The following is a 20,328-nucleotide window of genomic DNA, read 5'->3' as shown; positions in this document are numbered from 1 at the left end:
TAGGGCTATATAGATTTCGAAAAATTAAAGGAATAATGACGAACCAATATTTTCCATGGCTAACCCTGTTTCTCCATTAAGGTTCCAGTTATCTGCATAAAGAAAACATTCTATTAAGCTAACATTACCCTGAATGTATCTATAAAAGCATGTTTGACCTGGGGATAGTCAGAGAAGAAAGGAGCTCTCAACGTCATTCTTCCGACGTGAAAGAAAAGATGAGCATTTTGTGTGGGTATGAAGTGAAACTGACATTTCTGCTATTTGACTATAATTATTCGTTGTTGATTTCATGAAGGAACAATGAAGCTTTTTACTATTAATGTTTTCAATATGTATGTTTTACTTTAGCCTCTCATTGCGTTTCTTCTAGGCACGATTGCTCTTTTTTTGCTGTGTCTCGCTTTTTGCATCGGCATATGTCTCTTATTTTACTAGGCCTCCATTTGCTAGACTTGACCATATTATGATATGAGTTGGGTTGCTTCTACTTTACCTAACCAACATTTAATAGTGTTGCCATATATTTCAGAGCTATTTCATTTTGTCTGCTTCATTTCATTCTTGCAGTTTGAATCTGTCTATGAACAGAACATGAGTCCAGCCACAGAGAGTACAAAATGTACTTCTTATTGGATCATGGTTACAAAATATCTAAAAAAAGAAAAAATCTCAATTACAAGGAAAGAATCTTGTTTTAGAAAATGTAGTTGGAATGCTTCAATGCGTTAGGCTAATTGATACACAAGTACATAGTTGACTTACTCGTGAGTTGACAACTTCCAGTGAGATGTTCTGAGGGGGAGCATTTGGCACTGAAAGAAAAATAAGAATACTGTTAGTTTTATAATAATCACATTACTATAACCAATTATTGATGGATTCTCTTTTGGAACTAAATGTAGATTGTAATCACACATTAGCATAGGTCCATCCCTCACGGCCCCTAGATATCCCTCAAGTGATAAGCACGCTCTACAAATCCATATGATGTTACATAACGTAACATAACATACCATAACATAACATACCATAAAATAACATAAAATAACATAACTTTCCCTTTACAGTAGAGAGGTACTCGACAAAGTTAGTAAAGATCCGTACCAATGTGTATGTGTTTGATTTATAGCTTCATCAGATACATCACAAAGCTCCACCAACCCTGAGCTTCAGAGTATTTACATTTATATCAAATCACCGTATGTGAAGCTGGCAGTTGGTCAATATAATAATAGGCAATACAAAAAAATCTCTTGTCTTATCTGTGACACTGAAAATGATGAAAAGTCTCATAATAAATAAAGACACATCTGCTTCTAGACCTTCAAATAGTATTATTTAATTAAATCCAATGTTACCCAATGTTTTGGAAAAATCTCTTAAAATGGCAGTGCATACTATGAGATATTTATTTATTTAATAGGTTGCTTCATAATGCCATTGTGTTACTATCTTCAGCTTTATGCCAAAAGACTCCTAAACTACGACTAAATCAAAACATTAAAGCGAGCAGGGACTCTGTATTTAGGTCAGCTTTAGAATATCAAGCAAAAGGAATATGACTTAATCTCTCATTTAGTTTGAGGTGGCCATTTATTTACTGCCCAGCTCGCCTACTACACATCATAGAGGCATGGGCCCAGTCAGTTTGGGACTAGAATCACTGTGTATGTCTTTGAGATCCCAGGATCAGAGCAGGTATCCAGCAGAAATCGAGGAATGGTACTCACTTACCAATTCTAGCAAAGCTAATGAGGTCAGGTGGGTAGATAAAGTGTAGTAGTATGTCTCTTTAAGTCAGAGATGGCTAAAGACTGCATTTATTTTCGCACCATGCCTCAGGAACACAGACTGCAAGCAATGCATGATGTCATACCAAGACCCTATAGGTTTCCCATTTCAGGCTGCCATGGGATGCAATAAGAGCATCCATTAGTGCAGAACCCAAGTATACATTTGGACTCCATGGAATATTGTAAGAACACAGGCAATTTATTGAGGTAGATGTGATAATACCACAGGGAATACGACTACAGACTTGTCAGGATTAAACATAGTTTGAATAATTTAAGCCTGGACTCAACCCTCTGCTAGCTTTTGCACAGAGCAGACAGAATTAATTTAGAAAATGTGTAAAGTATTTAACCATGACAAAACAATTAAAACATCATCCATCCTACAGGTTTAATTATGAATGGATCAATTTCCCCAAAAACATTGCTTGACTATATTTTCCAACACCTACTATGACATGACAGACCTTTTTCAGTCTTAATTTTTTTTAACCAATATTTATTTATGACATTTTCATTCTGTGCAACATTGTTCTAAGTGGTTAAAGCCATCGATTTTGAACAAAAAGCTCCTTGGGATATTGTGTTTAATAAATTAGGCGATTAAACTGCCTGAATGGCCCAAATTCCCTTTCTGTTATGAAATGTGGATGAACATGCTTTTTTGCCACTTATTTATGTAAGGCTGCTGCCAGTGTAATTGACCCTGGAGCCATCTTAATATTTAGTAAATTGATGCTGCTCAGGTACAGAAGTGCACAATCTACGTTCGTCTAATGTAGAATGATTGATAAACAAATATACATTTTTTGGCGTCCCTTTCCCCCTAATGCAGACGAGGGAACTGAATGTTTTTAATTTTTTTTTATATATAATACATGTTTGTGGTTGCATGAAAAACACAATCCAAACAATTATGATGGTGATTTCGAAATTAGTAATTGAAATACAAACAGCAAATAAAAGCGTATTCATTTGAGTTGAAATGATCATTCGTTATGAGGGAGTATACCATGGGGAATTATTAGCAAACATTATTTAAAGCTTTTAGTAAGAGCATTTGTATCCTTTAAATGTGCAAGCGATGAGCAGCAACCTTCTTTCGCCCACTGATAGTCAGTAAAGAATGACAAAATGCTTCATATTATGTACATCCTTTCAGGAGAAAACAAAAGCTTTGAAATTACTTTTCAAACAAGACCTACTACAGGAAAACATTACAATTGAAAATATTAGGTGCTTGGCCATGGATGAACTCTGTAATTGTGTATGCTTTATCGTAGCTTACTTTAATGTGCACTCAGCAGCAGTTCAATTATAGACTGATAAGATCCACAGGAATGTATTCAATAATCCAACCTAGCTTTGTAAGCTATATAACACTGAAGAGGAGAGTAGATGTAGCATAATGGCCAGAGCTGCCGATTTTGCCACTAGGGACCCAGGCTTCTGTCCGGGCGTTGGCTCAACATTCTGAAATTCTGGGCAAATCACTTAATCTTCCAGTGCTTAACAAAACATTTTTTAACCGTGTATAATGTAACCTGGTGCTTATGCAAAGCACGTCAATGTCTTAGGGTGCTATAAAAAACTGCAAAGAATATGTGTATAAATTAGTATATATTAATATGAAATACATATACATATATGTTTCAAATGTAAATGGATACTTCAGGGTTTTCAGCTCTTAATAGCTTACAGCATGACCATAATTATTATAATTAGAGATTTCTGCCACCGCAGCTGGAAGAGGCTAAGACTGGAGGGGGGATAGATGCTAGTCTTTTCAAGCTTATGAAAGACCCAGAGTGAACCTCCATCAGTCAGGGTCAGAGCCATTTCAGAGTGCAACCAAGCAAATCACTGACATTCACTGTATCAGACACATAGGGTGCATATTAATAGACCGGGTAATTTCACTGCCTGACGTCAATAATTGCATGTCTTTCTGTAGTAGAGGTAAGCCTCATATTTTCTGAATGCTTCCCAATGTCTTCACTTGATTCATTTCGTATATAAAAAGGTTCAAGGTGATTAGAACCCGGATGAGGCCTTATTCATTAATCAATTTGTTTGTGCTAGGAGTAAATGATCTTTCACCTAGGACCCTGGACAGTTATTCATTATCGGTCTTTTTCTAGATGAATTCCATGTGCTTAGAAATTGATTCAGATGGTTGCTCCTAAATGTTCCGTGTCCTGATGATGGCTTTAATGAATTTAAAGAGGTCGAAACGCCGTTCCTTTTGTAAATTAGGAGTAAGCATATTTGTGTTGTTGGGTCATTATTAGGAGGAAGCATACATTTTGTTGTTGTGTCATTATTGTGTTGTGTTGTGTCATTTGACAGACTTTTTTGTGTTAAATCCCCTTCTGCCATTGTGCATTTTGTTTTTCGTTTACACTGCCATTTATTTTTCTTTATGTATGGTTTGTGTAACTATGAGACCACCATTTGAATGTTGTATACATGTTTTGTGTTTTTGAAATATTTCCCCATAATAAAAGCTTTTTGTGTATAATTATTGTACCTTTTTTAATGGTTTGGAATTCATTGTTATATGTGTTGTGCTTTGGGAACAATTTCTGCCTAAGAAATTTCTGCCCTGAACCATGTTACTTGAATAGTGTTGAGTTGCCCCATGTTTTGGGGAGTAGAGCTGCCCCTGTTGGTTGCAACCACTTTTAGAAAGTTTTCATTTTTGTACTTTGGCCTGCGGTCAGCGTCCTGGGTCAAATGACTGTGAATAGCTCTACTGTTGGGATTTGTGTATTCCTACTGGACAGTGAGACATAGGGGACTGCTTGAAGGCAGGATGGATCAACCTGAATAGATGGGGGGGGGGTGGATCTGTTCCCTCTCCCACTTACATTTCAAAGGGGCTTGTCCCCAGCGCGCACAAAGGAACCTTACAGTAGTCTTTTATCATCCCAGACTTCTTGGAACCTTAACAGCGGAAGGGAAGAACTTTTCTGAACCAGATATGGGGGTGGTTTAGGGGATCCCCCCACTTCAAAGCCTGGTACAAGGTATACATATTGCACCTAAAAGCTACACTTCAATACACTTTTGGACCTATGGACATTGCAGAAGATGGACTGCCCTGCTGTTCAAGGCCTACCTTGTTCCCAGAAAACTACCCCGCTGCTCATAGAGGAGTTCTCTGCTGCTTGAGGCCTGCTTTGTTCCACTGAGGACTGCCGTACTGCTTGAGGCCTGCCTAGCTCTCAAAGAAGGAAGACTGGACCTGCTCCCTTCATCCCAGGATATGCTGATTGACTTCAAGGGTCAGTTGGCTGACCTCCTGTTCTGAGGTACAGGGACACAACAAAGTCCAGAGACTGTGTTCAACTGCCCAGCTGACCTGCTGCAGCTGGACCTGCTTGGACCTACAACTGGACCTCCCTGGAGGTGCCTCTCCAGGTCCTGGACCCTTGGCTTGTATCACATTGCACTCCTCTAAAAGAAAAGGAGAAATCTTGAAGATTTGGGCTCTTTGTGATCGCAAACGGGTCAGTTCGCACCAAGACTCTGAAGTCCTTAAAGGCCGCCAACGAGAAGTTCAGGAACACCCAACTTCAGTGACTATTAAAATGACGGCAATGCGAGAACTGTACCTCACTCTGCAGCAAGCCAGTCTGCCATCACCGTCAACATGAAGCTCAAGCAACTACTGTCCGTGATGCCCAACCAGATCTTCATCCTATAGCGATAACCGTCTGTGATGCCAGGCCTGCTGTTTGTGCTACAGCAACGACCATCTGCAGCATGCTCCCTGCTCCTCACGGACTCCTCCACCGCAAACTGGACTCCTTATGCTGGACTTTGAGAAGGTAACTTTTGTAGTGGGACTAATCTGGATCCATGACTCATGCTCCATTGTAGTCGGCCATAATTTGTGACTTTCCCCGGTTTAGAACAACCAGATGACTACAAGTGGTGCTTTGAGCTTTTAGGGGCTACATTTTTAAATTGAATATCTTCAATTGTACTGATTGCATTTTTGGTACTCTAGTGTAATTGTTTTCATTGAAATGTACTCTGTTGTTCTAACCCAATTTCTTACACTGTGGATTGTGCAATATGCCTCTAATGTGTGCGTTTGTAAAATATGATCATTTTGGAGTCAACCTCTGACCAGATTGAAAACTTATTGGGCAAAATAAAATCTGGGTCACCTATGGACCCCTGCCCACCACAAGTCATATGCATGGTCCCAGATATCATTGCAGTACAGCTTACGCACATCTTCAATAAGATGTTTATCTCAGGTTACTTTCCCAAAGAGATTAAAAGAGCCTTTATCCTCCCTCTAATAAAACAACTCAATCTTGATGCCGCTGATCCTAATAATTATAGTACAATTTCTCATTTGCCATTCCCTGCAAACATTGTTGAGAACTGTATCAAAATGGAATTGACATTCCTCATTACCAACAATCATCTTCTAGATCCATCCAAAATTGGATTTGGAAGCCATCACAGTACAGAACTGGCATCAATCACAGCATCCGAAGAAACTAGACAGACTTTAGACAATGGAGGAAATGCTGCCTTGATCATTTTAGATCTCTCGGCGACATTCGACATGTTCAGTCATGAGCTGCTCCTTGACCGTCTTTTTACCATCGGAGTCAGAGACAGAGCCCTGTCACTGCTGAACTCATTCCTCAATGACCGGGAGCAAATGGTGGCCATGGAAGAGTTCACCTTCCCTCCCTTTTCACTGCCATGTGGGGTTCCACAGTTCTCTTCATTGAGCCCAACTCTCTTCAATCTTTACATTATCCCCCTGGCAGATGTGATTAGATCTTTCGGCTTTTCCCTAGTATCCTCTGACTATGTCACCGAGATAGTGGTGATTGTGACCAGTAGCCTAGAGTCCACCGCATCCAGATTTAATTATTGTATGCTTTAAATCGGGAGATGGTTGGGAGATAATTTTTGGAAGCTGAATGCAGCAGAAACCGAGGTTCTCTTATTTGGGAAGAACATCTCCTTCTGGTCTCCAAGCATGTGGCCCCAGGAACTGGTACTCTCCCATGTCCGGTTAAGAAAACAAAGAATCTAAGAGTACAGTTTGACAGCAAGCTGTCCTTCTCAAGTCGTATCAATGCTATAATTTCCTCCTTGTTCCTCTTGCTTAAACCACTGACAAAAGTCCTTCCCCTTGTTCCTAGAGAGCTACAAAAAACTGTGGTCTTTATTTTGATTACCTCACAAATAGACTATTGTAATGCTCTCTTCACAAACATACAGAAGAGGTTTCTTACTATTCTCCAAACTGTACCGGATCCAGCGGCTCATCTGCTCCTGAAAATCCCCAAATATAAATCTGTCTCTCAGGCCTAATTCACCTTCTCTGACTCCCTATGAAACTATGCATAGATTTTAAGGCTCTGTACATTACTTTTAAAGCATTACACAATACAGGACCGGAATTTCTGAGCTTTCAGTGCTATATTCCATTGTGACCTCTCCAGTCGGGCCCAAATTTCAATTTAGTAGTTCCAAACTTTAAAAGGTCCAGTTGGGGTGACAGGAGCTTTCTGACCTGTTCCTCCATGCTGTGGAACTACCTGCCTCTTGAAATTAAAAAGAAATCTGATGTTCTGGCCTTCAGGAAAAGCTCAAAACGTGGCTTTTTAACCAGTAGCTTCGGTATGAGACTCTGTCCTCCACTTAATTGGCAGTTTCTTCCTTTCCTGAGCTTAAAGCCTAGACACCTATGGATAGTAGAGCACTTTATACATTTTTATTTTCATCAGCCGCGTTTGGTAGGGGAATACCTGCCGGGGCGGTGATGTGGGGAGGGGCAGGGTGGGGGTTAGTAATGTATGGATAATGGAGGTTTGAAGGTAAGTAAATATTTGAATAAATCAAATGAATTTCGTTGCGCACACTGCATTGCATTTGGGGATGCAGTGCGCGCATCGAAACACGTTTGATTTATTTAAATATTTACTTACCTGCAAACCTCCATTATCCATACGTTACTAACCCCCACCCTTCCCCTCCCCCTCCCCCTCCCCACATCACCGCCCCGGCAGGTACTCCCCTACCGACCGCGGCTGATTTTCATTTACTTCTTATCTGAAGCTACAGGATATAACTCATAAATCAAGAAAGTTAATTTGAGATACTCTACAATGTTAGAATGTGTTAGTTGACCGGCTTTTCCTTCCAACCACACAGGAATATCTTTTCTGTTGTGCATTGTGCTACGAAATGGCAAACAAAACGATTAATAACTGCTAAAAAAGAAAGACATTGTATTAATATTATTATTATTATTGTTATTATTATTGTTGTTACTAACCCTTTTACCGCGGCGGCGATTCTGCCGCGGTGCGGCACGTTTGAAGAGTGGCCGTGGTCGCGTCGGCCAACGGTCATACGCAGCACTACGGAGCTAGTGCACGTGACGGCCGTTGGCCGACAACGGGCAACGGGTTAACATTATTAATGACAACAAATAACAACAATAATAAGTACATAGTAATACTAATAAGATGATGATGAAGATAATAATAATAATAACGTGATGCACTTGATAAATACGCTGTACCTATTTAAGTATAGCAATGGCCACAATTCACACTTTCTAAAGAAATGTTTGCATTTTCTGTTCTGGTGTCTGATATTAATAATGTTTGAGTGTGTCTGACACAAACACAGTTCGGTATCCCACAATTTAAATTGTGTTTCCACAGAAAAGTATTAAATCACGACCTATCCATGTGCTCAGCAAAAGTGCACAGAATAGAAAAAACGATATTATTACTTTTTTGACAAATTCATGATCATGGTCGGCATGGCCACATCTTTGGTAGCGCAAAATCTCTGAATATAAGATTTATTAGACCTGAAAGAGCCGTGAGGCCTTATTCTGATAAAGGTGGATTTCTTAGCTTGTCGATAACATCTCTCAGCTCACTGCTTAATTCCTAGCAGGGTGCTTATTCAGAAATAATAGGTGTTCCTCTTCACGATGACACATGTCACATAATGTGAAGGGGAGAGAAGGATTGACTGATAAAAACACCCAACCGAGTAAAGAAGCTAGCATACGACACATCAATCAAAATAATTGATTATAACCTGCATAGACTAACGCTGCCATTGTATTACTGTGAGCGCTCCAAGATGGCCGCTGTGAGGTTACTGAGGCGGCCTGTGTGAAATCACCGTGTTGTGAAGCGATGCTGCAATTAAGGCAAGAGTTAATGCACCTGTCTCACAAGCCTGGCTGGTTGGCAGAAAGGTTTCCTGTTCCCTTGCTCAGAGAAGATGCCGCTTTGTCCTCATGAGACGAATGAAAATACTCTAGAACAACAGAGTTCCAAATACATATAGTAAATGTGAATCAAAATGAAGGATTCAATTTTACTAGAAAAAACTTTTTTTGTACGAGGTCGACTATTTAGATACACGGAGAGCATGTCTAACTTAACACATCATTCTTTTTTTATTTTTGTATTTATTGTTTCACAGCATCAGATTTTATCAACATAGTTTAAGCAATCATATACTCATGAAAGGCACATCATTCTTAGTGCCATGCAAATCCAGGGGGGTATTTCAATAAAATGCTGGAGCACGGTGTTACACCAAAATTGATAATGCAGCGCTCAGACCTTTTCTAAACGCAGGGATGCGCTGTATGTACAAAAATACGGTGCACCCCAGCCTTTCCACTGGCGCTAAAAAAACTACCGAGTGCCAACACAGGCACCCTTGCGCCATGTTGCAAGGGTAATTGTGCTCCAAGGACAATTGTTTAAGCGCAGGAATGGACACCTTCCTTTACATAAACAATCTTGAAAGGCGATTTACTGTTTCTATGTGTGCTGCATAATGCAGCACACATAGAAAGAGCAAAATACGAGAAGAAATTACTGATTTCTTCTCGTATCACTATCCTAAGACCATGTTTTACCTGGCATAACTTGTTGGTGCTGCCCCATCCATCCTAAATAAGGGGCAACATTAAAAAGCAATGGGTGTTGTGGTGTAACGCCCAATGCAACACTATTTGCAAGCCCCTTTCACGCTAAGTGAAGTGTGAAAGGCGATTTTATTTACAAAGTGGGGTTAAGCCACATTAAGTGGCTTAACGCCGCCTTGTAAATATGCCTTTCACTTAGCCAGGTGAAAACAGAAGTTTGCACCAGCTGATCCTCTCCCTCACCAAGGACCTCATCACAGCCAAAGCCAACCTCCACGTAGGAATGAAGGCCGTCGCCGACTGGATGAAGACCAGCCGTCTGAAGCTGAACTCGGACAAGACGGAGGTCCTCATCCTCAGCTCCAACCCTTCAGCCTGGGACTACTCCTGGTGGCCGACAGCACTGGGGGCAGCCCCAACACCCACCGCCCATGCACGCAACCTGGGAATCATCCTCGACTCAACGCTCTCAATGACCAAGCAAGTCAACGCCGTCTCCCCCTCCTGCTTAAACACCCTCTGCATGCTCTGCAAGATCTACAGATGGATCCTGACAGATACAAGAAAGACAGTCACCCAGGCCCTCGTCAGCAGCAGACTCGACTACGGAAACACCCTCTACGCTGAAGTCCCAACCAAGCTCATCAAACGACTACAACGCATCCAAAACGCCTCGGCAGAACTGATCCTCGACGTACCACGCCATGGCCACATCAACCCCACCTGAGAAACCTACACTGGCTCCCCGTCAAAAAGAGGATATCCTTCAAGATCCTCACACACGCACACAAGGCACTCCACAAGACCGGCCCAGCCTACCTCAACAGACGGCTCTCCTTCTACATCCCCAACCGCCAGCTACACTCTGCCGACCTCTCACTCGCCACTGTCCCGTGCATCCGAAGAACAACCACCAGTGGGAGATCCTTCTCCCACCTCGCCGCCAAGACATGGAACACCCTCCCACTGAGACCTACAATAGACCCAAGACCTGCTGACCTTCAGGAGGATACTCAAGACCTGGCTGTTCGATCAGTAGCTCCCTCCCCCCCCAGGGTCTTGAGACCCTTGCGGGTATGTAGTGCTCTTTACAAATGATTGATTGATTGAGTATGAGTCTTTTGCAAAATTCATATAGAACTGCAGTATTTCCCACAAAACTGCAGGATACTGTATTTTGAACTCAAAATGGAGAAAAACATTTCTGAGTCACCCTCCTTTTAGAACCTGCAGAACTTGCAATGATGTGTTAACGAACGATAGGCAAAGCATCCCAGCACAATATTTCCACATTATTTTAAGGGTCTACTCAGTGACCCTCTGATGATAGAACAGTTTTCCTCTTCCGGGGATTGTCGGACATCGACGGCAACAGCGGGTAGCGAGACAGCAAGGAAAGACGGAGGCATGGGGCTGAGTCATTTCAGGGTCGTAGCGATCTAGGATTTTAGGAGTACCCACAGGAATACCCGCAGCGAGGAAAGGAGAGAGGACAGCTGGCAACATCGGAAGATGAGCTGAGTGCAAGCCAAGCAGAGTGAACGCTTGGCCCCCCCAAGCAGTCCTCTGAGGAAGCGGCCTAGGCTGGTCTGGGTACAGCTTGTGGGACGCCAGGTAGATCCTGCTTGGCTGCTTGGCTCTGCATACCCTACCACTTCAATCAACCGCTGTCAGTTGAGGTGTGAAAGCTTCCAGGACTAGAGCCCTCCCAGCGGACGCCAGGTAAGGAGAGCAGTGCCAACCGAATTTGCAACCTCTGCTCCCCTCCCTACACTGCCCCTTATTTACCATCATCACTTGTTCTCCACCAACCATCCATCACCTTTTTGTAAGACAACTATCCTGACCCCAGCCACTGTCCCAAACATCTGCATCAGCGCTGCTAATTGTGACCAGCAGGCATGCAACTCCTTGCACCTCAGAACCAGAAGCATCTAAAGTGCCTCGCAGATCCTCCAGCCTCACCAGCCTCTCAACCTACTGCACCTAGCATCCTGCACGACCAAGAAGGAGAGAGGGGGGCCGCCCAGGTAGGCGGGCTGCAGAGGTCAGGGTGCATGGAAGCGACCAGCATTAGGCCTAGGCTATTGCAGTATGCGCCCACCGTGCTCCCCACTTCTCCTCACCCCAATCTACAAGCAACAGCAAGGTCAGTCAACAGCAAGGGGTCTCTCCACTTCTGCGGAGTTGCAACCTTACCACTAACCCAAGAACCAAGACCTTTCAAATCAGAAGCCAATCAGTGATTCTTCCCAAGGGGTGCATAGGAGAGACAGCTCCCTGCCTTAACATTCATTAGAAGCACTAGTTAAATCATGCGCTCTGGAAAACAAAGGGGTCCTGTGGTGGCACATTAAAAACAGAAGCAGGGGGCAGACCGATTAGAAGCTACAGAGGCGCCCAATTAGATACTTGATCTAATACCAACGACACCTCTGAGCCACTTGCAGACCAACTCAATCCTACATAATCCTGAAGCCAGCCTTACAGGACCCAACACTACCCTCTTTCAGCCAAAAATCACTTCCAAATTTAACTATCTCAAAAATGCAGGCTCTGCTACTTTGTCCAGCAACTAAAGCCTCAAGGGCTTGCCCACCCCCCTGAGCCTGATAGTGACTGTCAGTAAGTGGGGCACTAACTGCAATCCAGTACCCCCTCACCTGGAAACCTGGCCTGAAACAAGCAAATCATTTGTCCCCCATTAGCCCACTAGGGGGGCTGCTCCAAAAGGAAGTAAGGAGCGTCTGCCCCCTCCCCATCATCTTGGGCAGGCCGGGTGATTCAACTGCCACCAGATTGCGGTGTAAAGCAGGGCCAGCACAAGAGGAAAAAGAAAAATACAATATATTGGTCAGTAACGTAGCCCGCAAAGTATCAGCAGAAGGGGATCTCCCACAGCCTTTATTCAATTCGTCACTGAGCAGGGAAGACCTATCCAACCCAATTTCTCGGATAGAGGAAGAAGAAGAAGAAGAAGAAGAAGAAAGGAAGCAGGTGGCCCAGGGCAAGAAGGAAAGCTCTGTTCCCCTGATAATTGGTCAACTAGAGGAACAACCACTACTCAGGGATGTTCTGAGAAAGATTCTTATCATCTCGCAAAGGACTTATTCTACCTTTGATCTAAGGAATGGGGAATTATGCTCTCATCATACGGAAAAGAAGCCGCCAATAACTCAAGCCCATCAGCCACCCCAAATGAGGAAGTTAAGGCCCAACAAGAGTCGCCCTGGACCACAGCCCTAGGCAAGCTACAGAGGTCGGTGGAAGCAATGTCCTTCCAAGCTAACAAAATAGACATACAGATTAGCCTTCCAAACACTCTGGCTCTGTATGTCGCCAGCATTGATGAAAAGATCACAAACGTGAACAACCTGATAAAACAGGCCAAGGCTGATGCTGACCATCCTCGCCAAGCTTGCAACTGCTCACCAATCCTAGACAAGCAAAGTGCTCTTCCGGAGGAGATGGCAAAGCTGGTGGGAGAGCTTAAAGAAATAGCTTATACAAAGACCTCAATCCCTAGAGGTGAGAACTTAGATGGAGGCAACAATTCAATAAGAAGCCCCCAAGATGGGCCAATAGATGGGGAGGAAGGGGCAGCTGTATGTGTTCCATTGCAGCACTCGGCTACAACCGTCTGCAATGGAGACAGCAGCTGCTCACGTGCCACCGTTGTGGCCAAAAGACTTGGGGACAACCCCGAACCCTCACTCTGACAAAACAGGGCACATCATGTTGATGAAGAAGATCCTAAAGGCAAACAATCGAAAAGGAGAAAGTGCCACAACAAAACTCGAACAATGAAGTACAACCTGGCGCCCTATCCCCTATTCCAAACTTGGAACCGTGATGATATTACTCAGCACAAAGACAAAACCCAGTCAAGGGGCTCGGAACGGGCGATGGATGGCCTAAGTCTAATCCCAGAACCTGCTCCTATGCAAAAGATCAGCACCACGGAACGCCCCAAAGCAACAATCAAGGCAGTCGTAGCAGACTCGACTACAAGAGCAAAAAGGGCCCCCGCTAACCATGCAAAAATTCCAAGGCAAGACAGGGCCACCCAAGCCTAGAGTCACGTTGCGGGGGGCAATAACACTTGAATGACCTCCCCACCAGACAACCAGACCAGAGCCACTAGGCATCTAACAGATCACACTGAGGATCTTGAACACGCGGGTGCCATGCAAAACATCATAGATACAGTCTTAACGAGTGAAAGCGAGCCGGGAACCTCAATCAACTTGCCCTCTAGAATTGAAAACACTGGCCTGGACTCCTCCCTGCATGAAGGAGGCCCTCTTCTACATCTTAGGACCCGGTCCATCTTAACTCTGAGAATAACAGGCTCCTCCCTCTGTTTAGTAGGAGCAGCCTCTCACAGGCCTGGTCCACCCTTACTGAGTGAATTCAATCCAACACTCCTAACCGACACTGTGGCCTCTCTGATCGACTACATATTTGTAAGCCTTCCTTTACTGAAACAAATCACTTCATTCGGCTTTGGCGAAAAAATGGACAGCGACTATTGTCCTCAAGAGCTTAACCTCATTATCTGGTTAGACAAACATAACACTGCAGCTGATCAAGGCCTCGAAAGTTATACAATGAATATCAAACATATACAGTGCTCTACCAACTCCCTCCCAACCCTGGTTGCTGAAGCCAAACTGCTACTACCTAACATCCATAAACTAGAGGGAGACGTATTTTTTAGTTGCTTAACATTTACTAATAAACCGGCAGACCGGTTTGCAAAACCGGCACCGGGAAAAGCAAAGCCACAAGGAGCAGGTTCCAGTCATCCAATAAGACTGCCAAAAAAAGGATCAATAGGCTGTGGAGAAGCCTCAAAAGGTCACCACTGGACCCAAAAATAATAAGCAACTTAAGGGACGCGTGAAGACATCTGAATGGCAAAATTTGAATTCTAAAGGAAAATATTGAACTCCTTCTGGGATAAACTACTGTACGATACCAGGACAAATAATTCCATAAACTTCTGGCACACTATAAACAGACTGGGTGGCTTCTTGCAACATCTCCAAGCTCGGAAAAGGGGCAAGCATCAGGCAATGTTGGTTCTGTAATCATCAAAAAGAGGACATAATACATGTACTGTGCCTGTGTCCCACCCTTCTAGAGCATTGGAGAGTCCTGTTAAGAAGGGGATGGATTGCTAAAGATATAAGATCCTGCAGGGAAGCAGTTCTGGCCTGCTTCGGCCCATCAAACATCATGCTAAATTGTGCCTTGGTCAAATCCATTCATCGTTTCTTTAGGACAATAGAGGCATAGGATCATGCATGCGAACGGCTGATAAATAATTAGGCCACTTCTGGGCCCTCGCCTTAGACTACACCCCCCCAATGACATTCCACATTCCTACTATCATACATGTCCTAGCTTACACTATGGGGTTATGCATAGCAGGTGCTTATTTATTTCCAGCAACCTTCTACATAATCTTGTCCCACTCTTCTATTACAGTAACAACGTAAAGTTCCCCGGCTTTTAACATTACACATGTCTGCACTTTACATTTTACCACCACCTTGTTAATAACATGTAAAACAGGCCCCTTATATATCTCAATGATTTTAACTCCTATTATTTTAAGTATGTAACTATATGGAACATGTAAACTACTATTTGATGCCATTTTCTTATGTTGCAAAGTTTTTAATTATTCATGCAATAAAATATTTGTATATATGTCAATAGAGCCTTTAATTACATCTAAAACGATCACTGGTCAGGTTGTGTAGATTAATATCTCAATTCTTAGTATTCCATGATACTACATTTTATTGAGCATTACAAAAAATACATGGGACAGCCAAGATTCAATCAATATCCCCAAAGCAAATAATAATGTATTTATTAAACTCATAGCACACGCTTACACACAGGCCTCAAGATGGTAGGCAAAAAGTAGTTTCAAGTGGAAATGAATTTTTAATTGCAATATTCATGCTTGAGACAGTTCATTTATTTTCTTTACAAGCAGCTGTCTTTATACATAAGAAATGCTTTAGAAAGCATTAAAAATGGCATATAAATATGCCATGCCATGTATATCCTTATTCAGACTACCAGGTGTAATATAATCACAAAATGTAGTTATTTTTAATTTGATCATAAGAAAAAGTTAACAATTTAAAAAAATCCTCATCTTAATTTACAGAATCTAGACTGGTGGAATTTTACCCTAGCAAATGTGTCAAATATGTCAGATTGCACATGCCTGGTGGTCAGTGGAATAATGTATCCACATGAGGGATATAGGCGTGACCACACATTCATAGGTTCAAATCCTGGTGGGGACATTCAGACATTTTCATTCTTTCATTCGAGGTATACAAGACGATTAATATAGAGTTGTATATTAAGAAATATCTGTTATTTAGCACCAAGACACCCTACTTGATGAAGTGTGAATGCTATATTAAAATTTCCACCAGTAGAGTCTGGTATTAATGGGCGAAGGGGGTGTTGCCCTCCCAGCCTCGGAGCGGAGATTAAACAACGTGAGAAAATTAATTAACACCACAGAGCAGCTTTAAATGCTCACTTCTTGGTGCTCCACTTACAAATCGCTTTTTTTTGTGAAATAATGTTGGACCCTCGGACGAGAGAGTCCTCCTAGGCATGTGCTAAACTGGGCGAGGATAATTCCTCTTCCTCGCCCTCGAGGCACAAGCAAGGAGAGTGACATCAGCCTGATGGGAGGGGCTGCACCAAAAATCAGTGAATAGGCTTCTAATGGGGCGCTTCTGACGTGGCCCAGGGCGCGGTCAGCAGAGCCTCATTCACATTATGGAGCAGGGGTGAGGCTGGCCAACAGCAACACAGTGCAGTGGGTGGCAACAATTGATTATTGCAGCACTCCTTTCACACTAGGCTTTTTCATTGGACAATAATGTAAGCTTGGGGCGTGGGTTATAAATTCAGCTCTATCGGGATTATTATCAGCACGTGTACGTCTCTTCATGGCGCACAATGGACACCATCAAGCTGCTCCGGACTAGTCCAGATGGTCTAAAAGTGACACTAGAGGAACCAGGCAGGCAGTTTGAAAAAGAAAGGCACCTGCAGTCACAGTAAACAAATCCATTCCCCCATGCTATGGAGCTAAAGCAATTGGATTACTGCAATGCCCTGTACCTGGGTGCCCCTCAGTACATCTTTCAAGGACTCCAAAGGGTGCAGTCGGCGGCAGCTAAGGTGGCTCTAAACAGACCATGGAGCTCCTCAACATCCTTGGCACTGAGAGACCTTCACTGGTTACCAATTAAAGAACGGGTCAGCTTTAAATCACTATGCATCGTCTTTAGGGCAGTTCATGGACAGCGACCTTTACCACTGCAGGATAAATTCAATTGGTACGAGCCCCCTAGACAACTGCGATCTGCTAACACTGGCCTAGTCCTGGTCCCCAGATTTAAACGGTCCAGAATGGGGGGCAGGGCTTTCAGTGTGGCAGCTGGACAATTATGGAATGGGCTGCCACAGGGCCTTAGGGTAGCTAGCTGCCTGCTGAAATTCAGGAAGGAGTTGAAGACCTTACTATTCCCCAGGGGCTAGTTATTCTTTTCTAATCTGGAACTGTAGGTATAATCGTTAATTCCTGTCTGAGCGCCAAGATACCCGTAGGGTGATAGCAGCGCTATATAAGAACACAATACAATCCAATACAATACAATACTAAAGGACTATGCCAGCCGCAGAGATGTAGGAGCTGCTGCTTCCCACGGTAGGATGTTTCAAATCTGCACACACATTTAGTCACTCACCGCACCGGCAGGCGACTCGTGTCTCTCATCGAGACAGCAGTCTCAGCACACGCAAAGCTGATGTGCTGACAGCAAAGGTCTGTGGGCCGAATTCTTGGCTTTGGCTCAGGCGAAAGGGCCAGCGTGGGCCCAAGGTTTCATCGAGGCCCGTAGGCAGGAGGACTCCGGAGTCGTAGTTGCCCCCTCACCGGATGACGCCGCGGGACCTTCAACCGGAATGTCGCGGAGGTCCAATCGCAACCGGAAACAGACTCGCAAAGACTTCCCGGCCGAGGCACCGCGATCGAAGACGAAACCAACACCGCCGCCCCCTGCAGCACAAGCCCCGGTACCAGCAAGGGCACCAGTTGTAGTGCAGGAATCGGCCACCGGCCTAACTGACCTGGCCCAAATGGGTAAGGCTATGGACTAAATGCTGGGACTAATGGCAATCTTTCAGAAGCGTTTGGATGTTGTGACGGCGGTACCACAAGTACTGCCACTCGCCCCTGCACCAGCGACCCCGACATCGGTGCTGCAGGTGTGGGCCCAACAGGGGGCCCTGGCTGCATCGACCCTTGGAGTGGGGCCCTCAGCCGCCAGTTTGACGGTCCCTGTATCCGCCGCTCCCGCAACAGCAGCAGTGGGGCTGCCTGCCCAGCTCAGCAGTGCGACCGCTCCCAGCACTTGCGTAACAAACCCTACGGTGTCCCTGTCGTTGGCGCCCGCCCTGCCTAGTACAACAACACCCCCCGGCGCAGGCGCATCAGGCACGAGTGGGTCAGATGTGGTGGTACTGCCCGGCACAAACGGGGTTACCCCGGTTCAGGTTGAGATAGCAAAAGCACCCGGTGCGGGGGTACCCAAATCGACAGTCACCCAGGCTCCCCTGGCCTCAGGCCGTTGTTCACTAGCATGGCAGGTCCCTCAGGCAGCGAAAGAAGGGATATGGAGACGAGAGTACATCGATATTTTGACATTACTGATGCATGGCACTGCGGGGGCGGACACTAGAAAGATGGGGGGGAAGGAGGATGAGAAGAAGACCAGGTATCAGCGCTGGCCCGAGAAAACAATAGAGAATTGGACATAGGCTTTCAACATCTTAGCGGCAGTAATAGTGCAGAAAGACCCCGGTCAGAGTGAGGCCCTGATGGAATACGCTAGCACCATACAGCGAGAAGCAAGACAGTCAGGGGGTATGGGGTGGTTCCTGTATGATCAGGACTTTCGGAAGACAATGGCCATATGCCCTGAGTTAGGATGAGACCAGAAAGAAATACAACTGTGGATCAAGCACATGTGCAGAACAGTCAGCGACAAGAAAGATACATCATACAAAGCACAGGGTGAGACAGAGAGCAAGAAATGGGAGCCATTCCATAGGCGGCCGTTCAAGCAGTCCTTTCGAGGGGGCCGTGGGAGGGGTCAAAAGGCGGGACCTAGACGTTTTAATTCTGGGACATGCAGACTGTTCAACAGAGGGGTGTGCACTTGGGGTAGGGCGTGCAAGTTCGCCCACAGCTGCAGCAAATGCGGTGCACAGCATGCAGCAATTTCCTGCACAACCAGCCAAGGCTTGCCCCCCGCCTCCCAGGCCCACAGATCAGACGCTCCACGCCAATGATAGTGTCTGTGATGGCCGGACCGAAATGATGACAGTCAGCAGGGCCTTACCAATTCCCGACAGGCAGGTTCAGCCCCATGTGTACACGAAGGGTCCTTCCCCCATTATCATGCAGAATTTCCTGCCACTAATAAGGTCATACCCACTCTTGAAGGAAAAAGCCCTACTAGCTGAAGGTTTCATAGATGGTTTCAGGATACCATACAAGGGACCACTGGGTTGCAGGGATGCTTTAAACCTCAAATCATCAAGAGAACTCCCGCTAGTAGTCAGTGAGAAGATCAGGAAGGAGGTGACCCTAGGGAGGGTTGCGGGCCGTTTTTCCTCCCCCCCTAGATCACTTCCTGGTCTCACCACTAGGAGTTGGGCCAAAAAAGCAGCCTGGGGCATACCGTTTGATACACCACCTATCGTATCCTGACAGCAACTCTGTGAACTACTGGCTGGACGAGGGGGCTTGTTCTGTGTCTTACTGTTCACTTGATATGGCTATAGACATGGTAAGGAGGATTGGCAAGGGGGCATGGTTGGCAAAGGCCGATATTGAATCCGCGTTCCGTCTCCTGCCCGTACATCCGGATAGTCAACACATGCTGGGTTTTAGGTGGGGCGGCGAATTCTTCTTTGACCGTTGCATGCCGATGGGTTGTGCGGTCTCCTGCGCGTATTTTGAGGCCTTCAGCTCCTTCTTCCAGTGGGTCCTATCCACTACGCATGGCATATCCCAAGTGACACATTACCTGGATGAATTTCTGTTTTTCGGCCGTGTAGGGACTCAGGAGGGCACAGAGGGTCTGCGGGCCTTTGAGACGATGGCGGGACACCTTGGAGTGCCCCTTGCACCAGGGTAGACCGAGGGTTCGGCGCAGGTTCTGACTTTTTTAGGCATTGAGCTGGACACCATTAAGGGCGAATCCAGGCTCCATGCCCACAAGGTCAACGATTTGAAGCGCGACATTCGATCTCTGTTGGGCAGGGACAAGGCAACCTTGGGGGTTGTGCAGAGTCTTTTGGGTAAGCTGAACTTTGCGGCACGGGTCATACCAGCTGGCAGAGTTTTTTCTCGCAGGTTAGCTAAAGCCACAGCCAACATAAGCAAAAAACACCACCTGGTGCGCCTTGGGAATTTCTCCAACATTTCAATGGTACGGTGATTTGGAGGGCACCTTGGGAATGCAG

At 44.8% G+C, this 20,328-nt stretch overlaps 1 protein-coding gene across 1 annotated transcript in view; it reads right to left on the bottom strand.

Moving 5' to 3' along the window:
• Positions 1 to 20,328, bottom strand: part of DCC (DCC netrin 1 receptor) — an 844,139-nt gene that overhangs the window by 207,005 nt on the left and 616,806 nt on the right. Inside the window, exon 12 of the mRNA XM_078677748.1 lies at positions 766 to 815. Within this exon, the coding sequence (XP_078533874.1) occupies positions 766 to 815 (50 nt within the window). The remainder of the gene's footprint in view (positions 1 to 765; positions 816 to 20,328) is intronic.

The sequence above is a fragment of the Lissotriton helveticus genome, chromosome 2_1, assembly GCF_964261635.1.
Source record: "Lissotriton helveticus chromosome 2_1, aLisHel1.1, whole genome shotgun sequence".
Taxonomy (NCBI): domain Eukaryota; kingdom Metazoa; phylum Chordata; class Amphibia; order Caudata; family Salamandridae; genus Lissotriton; species Lissotriton helveticus.
Note: the sequence above shows the minus strand (reverse complement) of the source record. Positions and strands in the feature narration are given on the sequence as shown.